At 41.3% G+C, this 15,048-nt stretch overlaps 1 protein-coding gene across 1 annotated transcript in view; it reads left to right on the top strand.

Annotated features, from left to right (window-relative positions):
* Window positions 1-15,048, top strand: part of CERKL (ceramide kinase like) — a 321,952-nt gene that overhangs the window by 195,236 nt on the left and 111,668 nt on the right. Inside the window, exon 5 of the mRNA XM_029605918.1 lies at window positions 13,108-13,250. Within this exon, the coding sequence (XP_029461778.1) occupies window positions 13,108-13,250 (143 nt within the window). The remainder of the gene's footprint in view (window positions 1-13,107; window positions 13,251-15,048) is intronic.

Below are 15,048 nucleotides of genomic sequence, written 5' to 3'. Positions count from 1 at the left end.
CTGTGTGGTAGTTTACCTAGATGACATTTTGTTTTTTTCCTGCGATTTCCAGACGCATCGTCAACACCTTATTCAAGTATTGCAACGTTTGAGAGAACATCGACTCTATGCCAAACTAGAAAAATTTATTTTTGAAAAAGAATCTTTACCTTTTTTGGGGTATATCATTTCTAAGCAAGGTTTTCAAATGGATCCCACTAAATTTAAAATACATTCAAGAATGACCCCAGCCTAGTAGCCTACGTGCACTCCAGCGATTCCTTGGATTCGCAAACTTCTATCGTAATTTTATCCAGAACTTTTCCAAGCTGGCTGCACCCCTAACTGCACTCACTCATAAGGGAGAAAACATATAGGCCTGGCCTTTAGAGGCTGTAGAGGCCTTTCAGGCTCTCAAAGAATCCTTCCTACAACAACCTCCGACATCCTGATCCCAGACGTCCATTTATAGTAACGGTTGATGTCTCCGCTGAAGGAGTAGGAGCTGTCCTGAACCAAAATAACACATCTGGAACGTCTCATCCGTGCTCCTATTTCTCTAGAAAATTTTCTCCAGCTGAACGCAATTATTCCATTGGTGACAAGGAACTTCTAGCTATCAAGCTCACGTTCGAGGCGTGGTGACAGTGGTTGGAAGGGGCACAACACCGTATCGCTGTTTTCATGGACCATAAGAACTTGGTATATCTCCAACAAGCTCAACACTTGAACCCGCGTCAAGCTCGCTGGGTGCTTTTTTTCACACGTTTCGATTTTGAACTGTGATATCGACCCACTAACAAGAACATCAAGGCTGACGCGTTGTCCCGATCTTTCTCCAATGTTGACATTGAGGAGCCAATCCAAAACATTATTGACCCAGCTCGCATTATCCTCTCCGCAACGTTCACGGTCCCACCTGGCAAGATTGTGGTGCCTAAGAGGCTTCGTAATAAAGTATTAAAATGGGGACACAATTCTCAGTTAGCCGGGCATCCGGGAAGAGTTCAAATGCACATGCTCCTACAACAATATTATTGGTGGCCCAACATGCACAAAGACATTCGAACATATGTGGATTCTTGCCCAACTTGTGCACAAAACAAGAATCCTACTGGGAAGACTTGGAGACTTTTACAGTCGTTACCTATTCCCCAGAAGCCCATGACACACATTTCCACAGATTTTATTGTGGATCTTTCGCCATCTGAGGGCAATATGGTAATATGGGTAGTAGTGGATCGATTCTCAAAAATGGCCCACTTTATCCTGCTACCCTTCCTCCCATCTGTTCCTTGCCTGGCACAACTGTTTATGCTCCATATCTTCCGTCTCCATGGTCTCCCACAGCATATGACATCTGATTGCGGCCCTCAATTCACGGCCCGTTACTGGCTCAATCTTTGTAAGAAGTTTAGCATTTCTCTGGACTACAGCACTGCGTTCCATCCGCAGGGAAACGGACAGGCGGAACGTATAAATCATACATTAAAACAATTTCTTCGGATGTACGTCAACTCCCGCCAGGACGATTGGGCATCGCTTCTTTCATGGGCTGAGTTCTCTCACAACTCGCATGTCTGCACCTCAACGGGGACCTCTCCGTTCCAGATTATATTTGGATGACACCCCAGGCCGCCTCTACCTTTGCCCTTACCGGTGCCATCACTGGCAGCTCAGCTTACCGCAGTACAGTTGCAGCGGCTCTGGATTCCACCCAGCACATGCTCCGTAAAGCTGCCCACACTGCCAAGACATTTGCTGACAAGCATCGGCGACCGGCTCCACGATTTCGTCCAGGAGAAAAAGTGTGGCTTAGCACCCGGCACATCCGGTTGAGAGTTCCTGCCATGCGATTGGCCCCATGTTATATTGGATCTTTTCCAGTACTGCGACAGATTGGTCCTGTGACTTACCAACTCCGGTTGCCGGCCACCTTGAAGATCCATAACTCCTTCCATGTGTCCCTTCTGAAGTCATTGGTCCTCACTTGGCCTTCCCGGAAAGCTCCCGAAGTTCCACTACATAGGGCTGAGGAAGAGACCATATACCATGTGCAGGAGGTTCTGGATGTCCGGAAACGAGGCAACACCTGGGAATACCTTCTAGTGTGGGAGGGATTTGGACCTGAGGAGAATTCTTGGGAGCCTGCTAAGAAATTACTGGATAAGTCTCTTCTCACGAATTTTCACGCTGAACACCCTGGAAAACCCAAGCCTTCTAGGGGGAGGCCTAAAGGAGGGGGTACTGTTAGGATTGCCGGCTGCAGAGGCCTGCATCGGGGCCGGGTGTCATGGCCGCCGGCTGCGGCAGCCGCGGTGATACTAAGCTTACCCGAGGCGTCGGGCTTTGTCGGAGGCTCCTGCTGTGGCAGGCAGCCTTCTCTTTTGCCTTCTTCGCGGCCACTGCCAAGCCCGGCCGCATGGTTCCTCTCGGCCGGGCTGACTCCTCCCCCTCTGCTAGGAGCAGCTGAAGAGAATATTTAATGGAGCCATGACAGGAAATTGTCATGGCTCCTCCCTGGACTCCTCCCTCTAGTTCTTGTATTTAAGGCAAGGTCTGATACTCAGACTGTGCCTTGGTATTGAGGCTCTGTGCTTGGACACCTGTGTTCCGTGTTCCTGGATTTGCTCTGTTCTTTGTCCCGCTTCTGCTCCTCCACTCCATTGGATTGATTCTTTGGCTTCTGACCTTCGGACCGGCTGTGGTGATTCTCTGGCGTTGACTTCACATTGGGTTTGGACCCTTCTCCTGTGTTGCTCCTGCACTGTCTTCAGACCACTCTCCCATCTGTTCCTGGACCGGCTCTCAACCTCTCTTTGGACTTCTACCCTTGGACCGGCTTAGGACTATCCTTCGATTTCTACTCCTGGACTGATTACGACCTGCTGGAGGCGCCAGCTATCTGGAACCCACGACCTGCAGGGGGCACCTGCATCCAGACTATCTTCAGTCTTGAGGGATTCTCCTAAGTCCCAGCGGCCGGGTCCCTATGGGCTCCTCCTGGGGGGATCACGAGCTTCCAGGGTGAAGCCTTCATTCAACATCTACATCATCAGGCCTTGCCATCCGACGGTAGAGACCGAAGAGGGTTGACTCCTTTTTGGTAGCACTGACTCTACCTCGGAACAGGAGTCCACTTTCTGATTCATAACACTTACTGAAGAGGTCTTGAGTCCTGTTTGGGAAAGATGGTATAAAGAGTTGAGCAATTGTTTCGGTGAACAAGTAAAAGGGTCGCTAGAGCAAGATATACACCAATTGAAATAATGTTTCCTTTTGAAGGAATAATTGCAACGAGTCAATGGCTTTCTTGCAGAGAAAAGGATGTCTTGACTCAGTAGCCGCAATAGCAACGGTGCAAAAATTTCTTACTCAGCCTCCATGCCGTGAGGTGAAGCAAAGAGTGAAACGAGTGGAGGAGTGTTCCTTCCTCGTGAGTTAGAAGATTTGGGTAATTCTCCAGAGGTCTCAGAGGCTGGATTGACAATTGTACAAGATAGGCATACCATGGCTAACTATCTTTGCTACTATAAACTGCAGAATCTGTGTTGGGTTGAGTACCAAGTTCTCGTAATTTATCAGGAAATCCAAAACTTCCAGACATTGTATCGTGTTCTGAAGGTCAGAAGAAAGTCCAAACAAGTACTTTGTATTGATAATGAATGGATCATATCTGGAAGCAGAGGTATTGCCAGCAAGACTGAAGAATTGGAATGTGTGCGTATGCATATTTTAGATCAAGAAAGCAGTCCAATCTTTTGGTTGTATGAAGGGAAATATTGGTTTGGGAGTTGTGATCTTGAATTTTTCTCTTTGGAGAGTTTTGTTGAGAGACCAGAGTTCTAAGATAGGACAAAGACCTCCTGTGTGTTTTGGAATGAGAAAATATTGGGAATAGAAACACATAATGATGTGATTCTTTGGGAGGGATTGAAATGCATTTTGTGCTAAATGCTTCTCTGTCTCCAGATGTAAGAGGGGAATGTGAGAAGGTCCCATAGAGGTGGGACAAGATGAAGATGGATGGGGCGCTTGATGACATCTAGGTGATAATCATAGTGTATTAAATTCAGCCCACTGGTCCATTGTTATCTGGGACCATGCTGATTAATAATTGGTCACTCTGCCCCTGACAGAATTAGTTGACTGTGACTTGTCAGACCTCAAAAATTCTGCTGCGCATTTGAGGTCATTTGTTGTTGCTGTTTCCGAGACCTATGGTCTCATCGACGGCTTCTTTGCTGCATTTGTTGTGGCTGAATCCAGGGTTGCTGGTAAACCAGAAGATGATATTGAGGGTATTGCTTGTACGAGTTCCTTTGATTGTATGTTTTCTTTGTTCTGGGAGTAATACCGTCCGTATGTGGATTGCTGGTCAGTAGGTAATGTTAGGGACTTTACCGCTACGTTTTTTTCTTTGAAATGGGAGGCTGTTTCCCTGAACCTGTGACTCCAAGGACAGGTTGGTGTATACCCTCATGCCACTTTGGGATGAGCCACAGGAGATGACTGAGTGTGGTCTGCTAGAAACAACCAAGGCTTCTCTGAAAAGGTGTGCAGCACAGATTCTACATTGATTAAGACATCTATCTGGGGTGACACCCTTTCTTGAGCCTTCCTTTGACAAGACATAGGACGCCGAAGTTCCTGGAGTTGGTGGATGCTTCTGGAGTATGAACAACAAATGATGTTTGGTAGCCTTGTACCATAGCGTTTTTGATTTTGCATTGTGTCCTTGTGCATTGAAGTGGACCTGACATCCTGACATCCTTCATCGTATATTTCGTGTGCATGGTAGATGCATCGTGCAACATGGGTTGATCTGTGTGTCGATGGTGTCTTCGGTAGCAGTTGTGCATCATGAGACAACACAAGTGTCACGTCAAAGTGCGTCGAGTTGGGTTGCATTGTGCGTCGAGGCTTTCGTTTGAGATGATATGGAGGACACAGTTGATGATGCTTATGATTTTTTAATGTACCTCCTATCCAGCTCCTGAAGCTCCATTCTTAGATGAGAGTGGTTTGGCTTCAGGTGGTTTAGGTTGCTTCGGTTTCGGCTTTGATGCCCCTATATGTCTTTCCAAAGGGCCAATGGATGCAGCGCATTGCTGTTTGTCCTGGTGTTGAGTCTTCAGTCATGGAGATGACTGGGTGGACCACAAAGGAGAGGGCACATAACTGCCCAATACTGAAGACAAGACTTCTTCGTCCCACAGAAGTCTGGGCCCTTTGCTTTTTTGGACATGATGAGCAGTGAAAAGTGCTGTTTTGGGGATCACTAGCAATGAAAAATTATAAATCTGAGAAGAAAGAGAAGATAAGGATCTCACACTTCCATGCCTTGGTACGGAAAAAAACTGAAGAGACTATGAACCAGTCAATTGCGTTGGAACTGCCGCTTATAAGCAGAGCATCAAAACTCTGTTACTTAGAGAAGGCTATGCATCATGCACCGTTGAATGACATCACCTAAGACAGCATGGCTAATTCAGCCAGTGTATTGACAGAAAAATGCTATCTTCCTATCTGTGTGATATTATGCACACTTCTCTATAGTGAATAACCTACATCCAAACACAGTTTAAAAAGCCATCACTTTGATGAATAATATTTAGAAATTTTAATTTAGAAATGTAATAGTTTTAAAGCTAATTTACGTTTAAAATGTATGCATCCTCTAGAACGCCCCCCCAATCCCTTCTGTACATACCTAATTAATACATTAATTGTTGGCTCTATTCATCCAAAAATCAAGATTTAGAGAAATATGTAACAAAAAAGATAATTTCCCAAGTTCAGCAAATTTCACTGGACAAAGTACCCATACAAATAGCAGATGCAGTTCTGTGCCTTTAATTTGTCTGACCCCATTTTCAAAGGGAAATTGAATATTGGCATAAAGCCTGTGGGTAAACAGTTCCTCCAGACTTTACACTTTTGTGCACAACATGAAAATTGCCCTTTAGGATTCCACTTATTGAAGAACTTGAAGCCAGACAACTCGAGTTGCTACTTGATTTTACCATCACAGCTTGTCAGACAAACCCTGCCATGTGGATGCCTATGTTATCATTAGGAATTCTAACATTTTATATTAACCACTTTGCCATACATTCTGGCAGTCCAAATGCTCATTGATGAAACAGGTAAATACAGTTTTATGCATGCTTAAACATGTCACCAGGTTGTGTTTTTTGCTCTATCCACTTTTAGCAACTAAGGATCCTTTGTGCTTATTCTGTGCTCTCTTGAATCCTGTTAGTGATTTAGCCACCACCAGCCATCCCAAGAATATGATCCATACTTAAACCATGCTTTCTTTGAAAAGAATATTTCCTGATGTTCCTGCTCAGTTTACCTCCTCAGAGCCTCCTTATTCTAGAACTTTTTTTTTCTATTGAAACAGGTTTGGTTCTTGTGCATTATTAATACCTTTCAGATACTTTTATGTCTTTATTGTATCATGCCTCTCCTGTAGGGTATACACAGGGCTTCTGACGCAGACCCTGCAACATTTTGATAGCTCCTCTCTAGACCACCTTATTTCTGTCTGTATCTTCCAGAGATGAGTCCTTCAGAAATGGACACAATACTCTAGGTGAGGGTTCATTAACAACCTGCACAAGAACACAATCATTTCTTCTTTTTAATAGTTATACCCCTCCTTATGCAGCCCAGCATTCCTCCGGTTCTGACCACTGCCTTATTGCACTGTTTCTTGACCTTGAAATCATCAAATATAATACTCTGAGTTGTCTTTCCTGCTTCATGGAAATCAGTGTCTCATCCCTTATGTACCATTCTCTTGGATTTTTGTGCCCAAAATGCATAGCTTTTACATTTTTTAGTTTGGAAACTGCCAAGCAGTTGACCAGTCTTCAAGCCTTCTTAAATCACTTCTCTTTCCATCTGCTCCCTTAGGCATGTCCACTATGTTACAGATCTTATCATCTGCAAAATCATAATTTTTCCTCCTTATCCCTTTGCAATGTCACTCACAAATATAGTGAACAAGATTTGGCCTAGGACCAATCCCTGATGCATGCCACTAATCACCTTTCTTTCTCTTCTTTCCCCGCCAAGTTCTAATTACCCTGTTATATGTAACTGCTTTTTCCGCACCAGTGTTTTAGTTTATGTTTCACAATGCACCCCTGTTTTATGTGAACCAGCATGATGTGACTGCGATCTCGAATGCCGGTATATAAAAACCTGAAATAAATAAATAAATAAATAAGGGGAGATTTATCAAGCCACGATAGGGCTATAACCCGCATTAAACAGTGTATATTGTGCAATATAGCCCTATCGTGGCAATAGTATGAAATATTTGTGATGTTGCATGATGTAATCGTATAAAATCTACTCCTATAACAATGAACTTCTTTGCATGGATTTGCATGCATAAAATTCCATAATGCGCGCGCATGTTATAAAATCGCGTGTCCATGTGTGCGCGCCAGGTAGCACGCGCACATGGACACGCACGTGCATGTCTTAAAATCTACCCCTTAATGTGGGTCCTGATGCTCCCGTGCTAGAACTACAGAGCCATGCAGCCCAACATGAAACCCCACAAAAGTTTAAAAAAGCTGCTGGAGGTTTTACTGCCCATTCTGGGGCCGCCATTTAAGGTAGCCTGGAAATAAATATTAAAAGGGGTGGGAGGGAGCAGTAAGTGAAAATTATAGCATTGCTTGGCAATCTTTAACATTACTCTCACTTTTGTGATTCTTTTGTTTATAGCTGTTTTCCATATGATTATACTCTTTCACTTTACTGTTATTGTCTTTATTGTTATGCTTTGCTAATAAAACTTATTGATCAAAAAAAAAAAAGAAAAAATCCACCACTACCCAAATTCCTCCTCATCAAATTCAACCCCCCTCAGTCAAATACCAGACCTCCTCCACTTCCCCCTATATACCCACACACACATCTATGGGGCATAGTTGAAGAGACTTGTTACTAGTACAAAGTCTTTCCTTTAGGCTTTTCTGCAAGCCTGAGAGTATTCATCAAATGCCTGGTATAGTTCGAGACATACCTACATGAGGGTCTCTGTCTTCTCCTATCTGAATGACTGATTGGTGATGGGTTCCTCATAGTTGGGGATTCTAGTCACCCTAGAGAAATCCATCCGGACATTGATAAGACAGGCTAAGAGAGAATTTGAAAAGAAGTTGGCCATTGAGGCAAAAACTCACAATAACATTTTTTTAAAATATATCCAAAGCAGAAAGCCTGTGAGGGAGTCGGTTGGACTGTTAGATGATCGAGGGGTTAAAGGGGCACTTAGAGAAGATAAGGCCATCACGGAAAGATTAAACAATTTCTTTGCTTTGGTGTTTACTGAAGAGGATGTTGGGGAGACAGTTTTCAAGGGTGATGATTCAGATGAACTCAACCTAATCATGGAAGATGCGGTAAGCCAGATTGACAAAATAGAGAGTAGAAAATCACTTGGAGCGGACTGCATACAGACCCTAGGGTTCTGAAAGAACTAAAAAATGAAATTTCAGACCTATTTCAGTTAATTTGTTACCTATTACTAAAATCATCCATTGTACCTGAAGATTGGAAGATGGCCAATGTAACCCTGATATTTAAAAAGGGCTCCAGGGATGATCTGGGAAACTATAGACCAGTGAGCCTGACTTCAGGGCTCGGAAAAATCATGGAAACTGTTATAAAAAATAAAATCACAAAACATTTAGATAGACATGGTTTAATGGGACACAGCTAGCATGGATTTACCCAAGGGAAATCTTGCCTCACAAATCTGCTACATTTTTTGAAGGGGTGAATATACATGGACAGGGGTGAACTGGTAGATGTGGTGTATTTGGATTTTCAGAAAGCATTCAACAAAGTCCCGCATGAGAGGCTTCTAAGAAAACTAAAAAGGCATGGGATAGGAGGCGATGTCTTTTTGTAGATTGCAAGCTGGTTAAAAGACAGCAAACAGAGTAGGATTAAATGGTCAGTTTTCACAGTAGATAAAGATAAACAGTGGAGTGCCTCAGGGATCTGTAGTTGGACCGTGCTTTTTAATATATTTATAAATGATCTGGAAAGGGGTATGATGAGTGAGGTGGTCAAATTTGTGGATGACACAAAATTATGCAGAGTAGTTAAATCTTAAGCGGATTTGTGATAAATTGCAGGCGAACCTTGTGAGACTGGAAGATTGGGCTTCCAAATGGCAGATGAAAATTAACATGGACAAGTGCAAAGTGATGCATCTAGGGAAAAATAACCCTTACTGTAGTTACACAATGTTAGGTTCTATGTTAGGAGTTACCACTCAGGAAAGAGATCTAGACATCATAGAAGATAATACATTGAAATTGTCGGCTCAGTGTCCTGTGGAGATCAAATAACCAAAAGGAAGTTTTGGAATTATTAAGAAGGGAATGGCGAATAAAACAATGGATGTCATAATGCCTCTGTATTGCTCCATGGTGAGACTGCATCTTGAATACTATGTGCAGTTCTGGTCGCCGCATCTCAAAAAAGATATAGTTACACTAGAAAAAGTGCAGAGAAAGGCGAACAAAATAAGTGAAATGGAATGGCTGCCCTATAAAGTAAGCCTATGGAAGTTAGGGCTGTTCAATTTGGAGAAGAGATGACTGAAGAGGGATATGATAGAGGTCTACAAAATCATGAAAGGACCAGAACAAGTTAATGTAAATCGGTTATTTATTCTCTCAGATAACAAAAGGACTAGGGGTACTCCATGAAGTTAGCAAGTAGCTCATTTAAAACAAATCAAAGAATTTTTTTTTTCACTCAGCGCATAGTTAAGCTCTGGAATTCATTGCCAAAGGATGTGGTTACACTAGTTAGTGTTGCTGGGTTTAAAAAAGGTTTGGATAAGTTCCTAGAGGAAAAGTCCATAAACTGCTATTAATTATTAAGTAATAGTAGCTTGAAATTTATTTATTGTTTAGGTACTTGTCCGGTGCTTGTGACTTGGATTGGCTGCTGTTAGAAACAGGATGCTGGGCTTGATGGACCAGTATGCCAATTCTTATGTTCTTATATACCTCCCCTTGATAGTAGCAAATCATCCTAGTTTTTGAAATCAGTTTGTATCTTATTTACTATGGTTGTGTAACTTAATTTGAAGACGTTGTCCAATTTCTTAGGAAAATACACACCCAGATATTGAAACATGTCCTGTGCCATCTGAAATGGAATTAGAGCCCCTGGGGGCAGACAGAAGTGTTCTGTGCAGAGCAAAAAAATCTCCAGTTTTTGGTAATTTATTTTGTACCCTAAAGCCCTCCTGTAAGCATCTAAGACACTCATTAGTCTGGGTATCGATGTCACTAGGTTTGTGAGATACAGAAGAACATCATCCTCTTATAACGAGATCTTAGGAGTCTGCCCTGAAAATTTAATGCCAGTGATACCTTAATATTTGCGTATAAGATGGGATAAAGCCTCAATTGCCAAGTCAGACAGGAGAGGTGAAAAAGGGCAACCTTGCCTAGTTTCTCTTCAAATAAGAAAGGGGTCTGATAGGACCTCATTGGTTAACACTTGTGCCGCCAGGTGCACATATAGGGCCCTTGAATGATCTGTGGACTTAGCCCAGCATTTGGCCAATATAACAAAGAGGAATAACAAGTGCAGCCTATCAAAGGTCTTTTCTGCATCTAGTGAGAGTATTGCACCTTGCAATTTGTGTTTTCCTGCCAAGGCTAGAATATTGAATACTCGTATGGTGTTGGATGAGGATTGTCTCCTCTTGATGAAACCCGTTAAATATACAAGATAATTTTTCTGCTCCCCATCTTATTCAATATGGACTTCACTGACTTTAATAAATGATAGATATTCTGCTGAATATACCCAGATGGAGTTAATCACCCACTTCCTCTACGCAGACGACATACAACTTCTAATTCCCATCGAAATCTCCATTGACGAAACATACAAAGAAACATCTATTCTACTTGACTCAATCAGACAACTCCTTACAAAATTAAAACTCATAATCAACATTGACAAAACCAAAATAATCATAATGGACAAAAAACTCAATATAACACCACCATTTCAACTCACAGCTAACAATCAAATTAACCCAATATCCCCTGTCACTCATGCCAGAAACCTTGGAGTAATTATTGACAAAAACCTATCCTACAATAACCACATAACAACCAAAATCAAAGAAGGATATCATAAACTCCTAATCCTAAGACATATAAAACCTTTCCTAAACTCGTTAGACTTTAGAACTGTTCTGCAACTAATAATTTTTTCAACCGTAGACTACTGCAGTTCTCTACTGATTGGCCTTCCGTATAACACCATCAAACCTCTGCAGATTCTACAGAACTCAGCAGCTAGAATACTAACTGGAAAAAAATAAACGATCATATCACCCCCATACTAACTTTACTACACTGGCTTCCTATTAAATCTAGAATTGAATATAAGATTTTGACCATCATATACAAATTAGTACACTCCGATCATAAAAATCAAACAGGTTTAAAAGTCACTCCACAAAATACACACAGGAACCTTCGATCAAATAACACATCTAGTCTAACGATTCCTCCCATCAAAGATGCCCACCTATCAACCTCAAGAAATAGAGCATTCTCCATCTCCTGCCCAAAAATATGGAACTCCCTACCACCTTATTTGAGAACACAAACTAACATCAAAACATTAAAGAAAGATCTAAAAACTTTGCTTTTCCACAAAGTCTACATTAACGATCAGCTAAATCAACAATCTTACTACAATCAATACCTCCAATCAAACCCTCACAAGAAAGAAACAGAAACAACAACCGGCATCAATATAATCACACCAATATGAACTTATAAAAAACAACACTAAGAATCCGCATCTAATATGAATAAATCTAAATACCATTACCATCTTCCTTTCCCTTTATTTCCATCTCTTCCTTTTCCCCACCCCCCTCACCCCTTTCCCTTCATGCCTCCCACTGTTATTTTTACAATGATCAACAATGTTTAATTATCTGTATACTGTTTGAATCTTGTAAACCATTGTGATGGCTACACCGAATGATGGTATATAAAACCAAATAAATAAATAAACTGGGTAACTTTAGAACAGGTATATTTATGACCAGACTTACCCAGCTAACTTTGTCTAAGAAACTGCACTGGGAATGCCACTAGTACCGGGTCTCTGTACCCAGCTAAATTTAATATAGGTAATGAGTTGCCTGGACAAAATATAATGAGGGAAAGGGGAAAATATTCAAAGCTCAAGTTTTGTCACCAGTTATCCGGCTAAATGCCAGCTTTTCAATATTTCCCCCACTTATCCAGCTAACGTTTAGCCAGATTACTTAGGGGCATTCAGAGTTAGCCAGATAACTTATCCAGCTATCTCTAATTGTGCCTTAGAATAATCTTAATGAAAGCCAGATAAACATATCCGGCTATCTTTAAGATATCCGGCTGTATTCAGTAGTGTAGCTACACCATTGAATATCCCTCCAAAGTTAGCGGCTACTTTTATCCGGCTAACTTTGCAATCTGGTCAGTGACTCTTCACTCCTTAAATGTTTTATAAAAATTAAAGATATAATGGGAGTCAGTTTGTGATACCTTATAAAAGATCAACAAAAAAACTGTAGTGAGTATCCTTTTGAGACTACATAGATCACTACTTCAGAAAGATTTTTAAAATGCTAGAATAAATGCTCATGCAAATGAAGCTCTGTAACAAATGCAGGATCTATCTGTGCTGGATTTATTCCTGTCTGAGACAGAAGTAAATATATTCAGCTCTGAGGGCTGCAGGACCAGTGCAAATGTCATAGATATTTAGGTGAATTATTCCTGGGAAGTAGGTTTGTGAACAAGGTTGAGGGTTTTGATGGAATGTCTTCAGTGACATGATTGTTTTTTTTCATCATGGTGACTTTTTTTGGCTCAAATATCTCGCTCCTTTCACAACAGTCAAGTACCTGCTGCTACTTGCTCTATGAAGGCTAAAAATAACGAGTGAATTGAGCCTTTTATGGTGATTGTTCTTTTTTTCAGTTTTCTACTTTTCCGAATGGCTTAAAAGGATTTTTTTTTTTTTCGTTGATCAAATAAATCTGTTATGTTACAGAGTGGTTTGTGTCGGTGGTGATGGATCTGCCAGTGAGGTGGCCCATGGTTTACTTCTCAGGGCCCAGATGGATGCTGAAAGGGACATAAGTTCCACATTCACGCCTGTGAGAGCACCACTTCCCCTCGGCATAATACCAGCAGGTGAGAAAAGAGAATGCTGGCTCATTTAGGTATGCATCTGCCCTGAATTTTTCTAACGCTATGTATAAAACAAAGCTACCATTTGCAAAATTGTCATAGGATTACATTTTTTCGTGTAAATTAAGTAAAACATTAAAATGTTGATATTCATTGATAATTACATTATAAGCAACATTATGAAAATATTCCTTTGAAGTGCTGAAAGAAAGTGCGAAAAGCAGAATATAAAAAATCTAAAAATGTTTCAACAGCAGTTTTGTAGGTATGCCTTTAATTATTTCTGTAGAAAAGTATAGACGTACATGATCTTTGATTTAAAAGTTTTTCAAAATGTTTATCTTTTTTAATTAAAAATATTCCAAATACTTTACATATTCCCTGAAAACAGGAGAAACTAGATCAAAACATATTTAATGACTTTTTTATTTAGTAGTGTTCCTGGTGATCATATGTATTTGAATATTCTTGTCTTTTTAATGTTAAAGAAGCTGAATAATATGTATTGATTGAAGACTTGATTTGTATTTTAACAGTTTGTCTTTCACTTGTCATTATAGCTGCAATGAATGTGGTGTTATAGCATCAAGGCCTGAGCAACAGTATTAGGCACCCTAGATAAACCTTCAGTCTCGCATCCTTCCCCTTATATACCTGCCTATCAGTGTCAGCTCTGGCACAGCATACCCTTTTCTCACCCCACTTAGCATTCTTTCACCCTCTTATCACACTCTGCTATGTCCTGTATTCCCTTCTGTTTACCCACTGTCCATGGTATCCAGCATTTTTTCTCTCTGGCCCATGTGCAGCATCTCTCCTCACTACTCTTCTTGTTCACTCCCTCATCAGTACATTAGTATCACCCCAGTTTCTTTGCCTCGCACCTCCAACAGACCCACCCGCACAGCTCTCCTAGGAACCCTACGTTCCCAACCTATTAATGCTTTCAAACTCTCCTCCACCATAAGCAGAGCCTTCTCTCTAGCTGGTCCCACTAGCTGGAACTCCTTACCTCATGACATCCGCATGGAGTCATATACACCCACTTTCAAAAAAAAACTAAAGACCTGGCTCTTCCAGCAAGCCTACCCTACGTCACCCCCCATCACATAAACTACTTCCGAAATGGATAACCCCAATCCACACTTGTGAACTCGGCCTGAATATTGGATTACGAAATGCCTCTGATTTTGGTACCTTGAAATGTTATAATATTTATGTTTATATTTATTTATATATATATATATATATATACATATATATAGGTTATAGTATGTAAATCAATACCCCCCTCCAATGTATTTCTTCCTTGGTTTTTGTTAAGGGCTATGCCCTAAAGTTAACTGTATTTATCTGTTCCTTGTAAGGGCTTCGCCCATAAAGTTCATGTTTTACTGTGAACCGATGCGATGTGCAAACGGACATCGGTATATAAGAGACATTAAATAAATAAATAAAATAAATAAATGTTCATTCTCCACCTCCTACCAGACCAGAATTCTCTCTGTCTCTCCATACCACCCTCACCTGCCCAGCACACTTTCTCCACAACTCTCCCATCCAGCTTCCTTTCTCTCTCCACCTCCCAAATCTACCCTTCTCTTTTGTGGTGCCATGCCTTCAAAGTGGGTGTCACCGAGAGGTTTTGCTGCCCACCAATATTTTGGCACTTTGGGCAACCACCTAGTTCATCTAATGGAAAAACCGGCCTGGTATGACATGGAATCTCTCTAGCTTTCATTCCATGCAAATTGGTAATGCTTATTTCACCTATTTTTTTTCAATAGTACTTGCTCTCCTG

Source organism: Rhinatrema bivittatum, chromosome 6, assembly GCF_901001135.1.
Source record: "Rhinatrema bivittatum chromosome 6, aRhiBiv1.1, whole genome shotgun sequence".
NCBI lineage: Eukaryota > Metazoa > Chordata > Amphibia > Gymnophiona > Rhinatrematidae > Rhinatrema > Rhinatrema bivittatum.
This window is presented reverse-complemented; position numbering and strand designations above follow the sequence as displayed.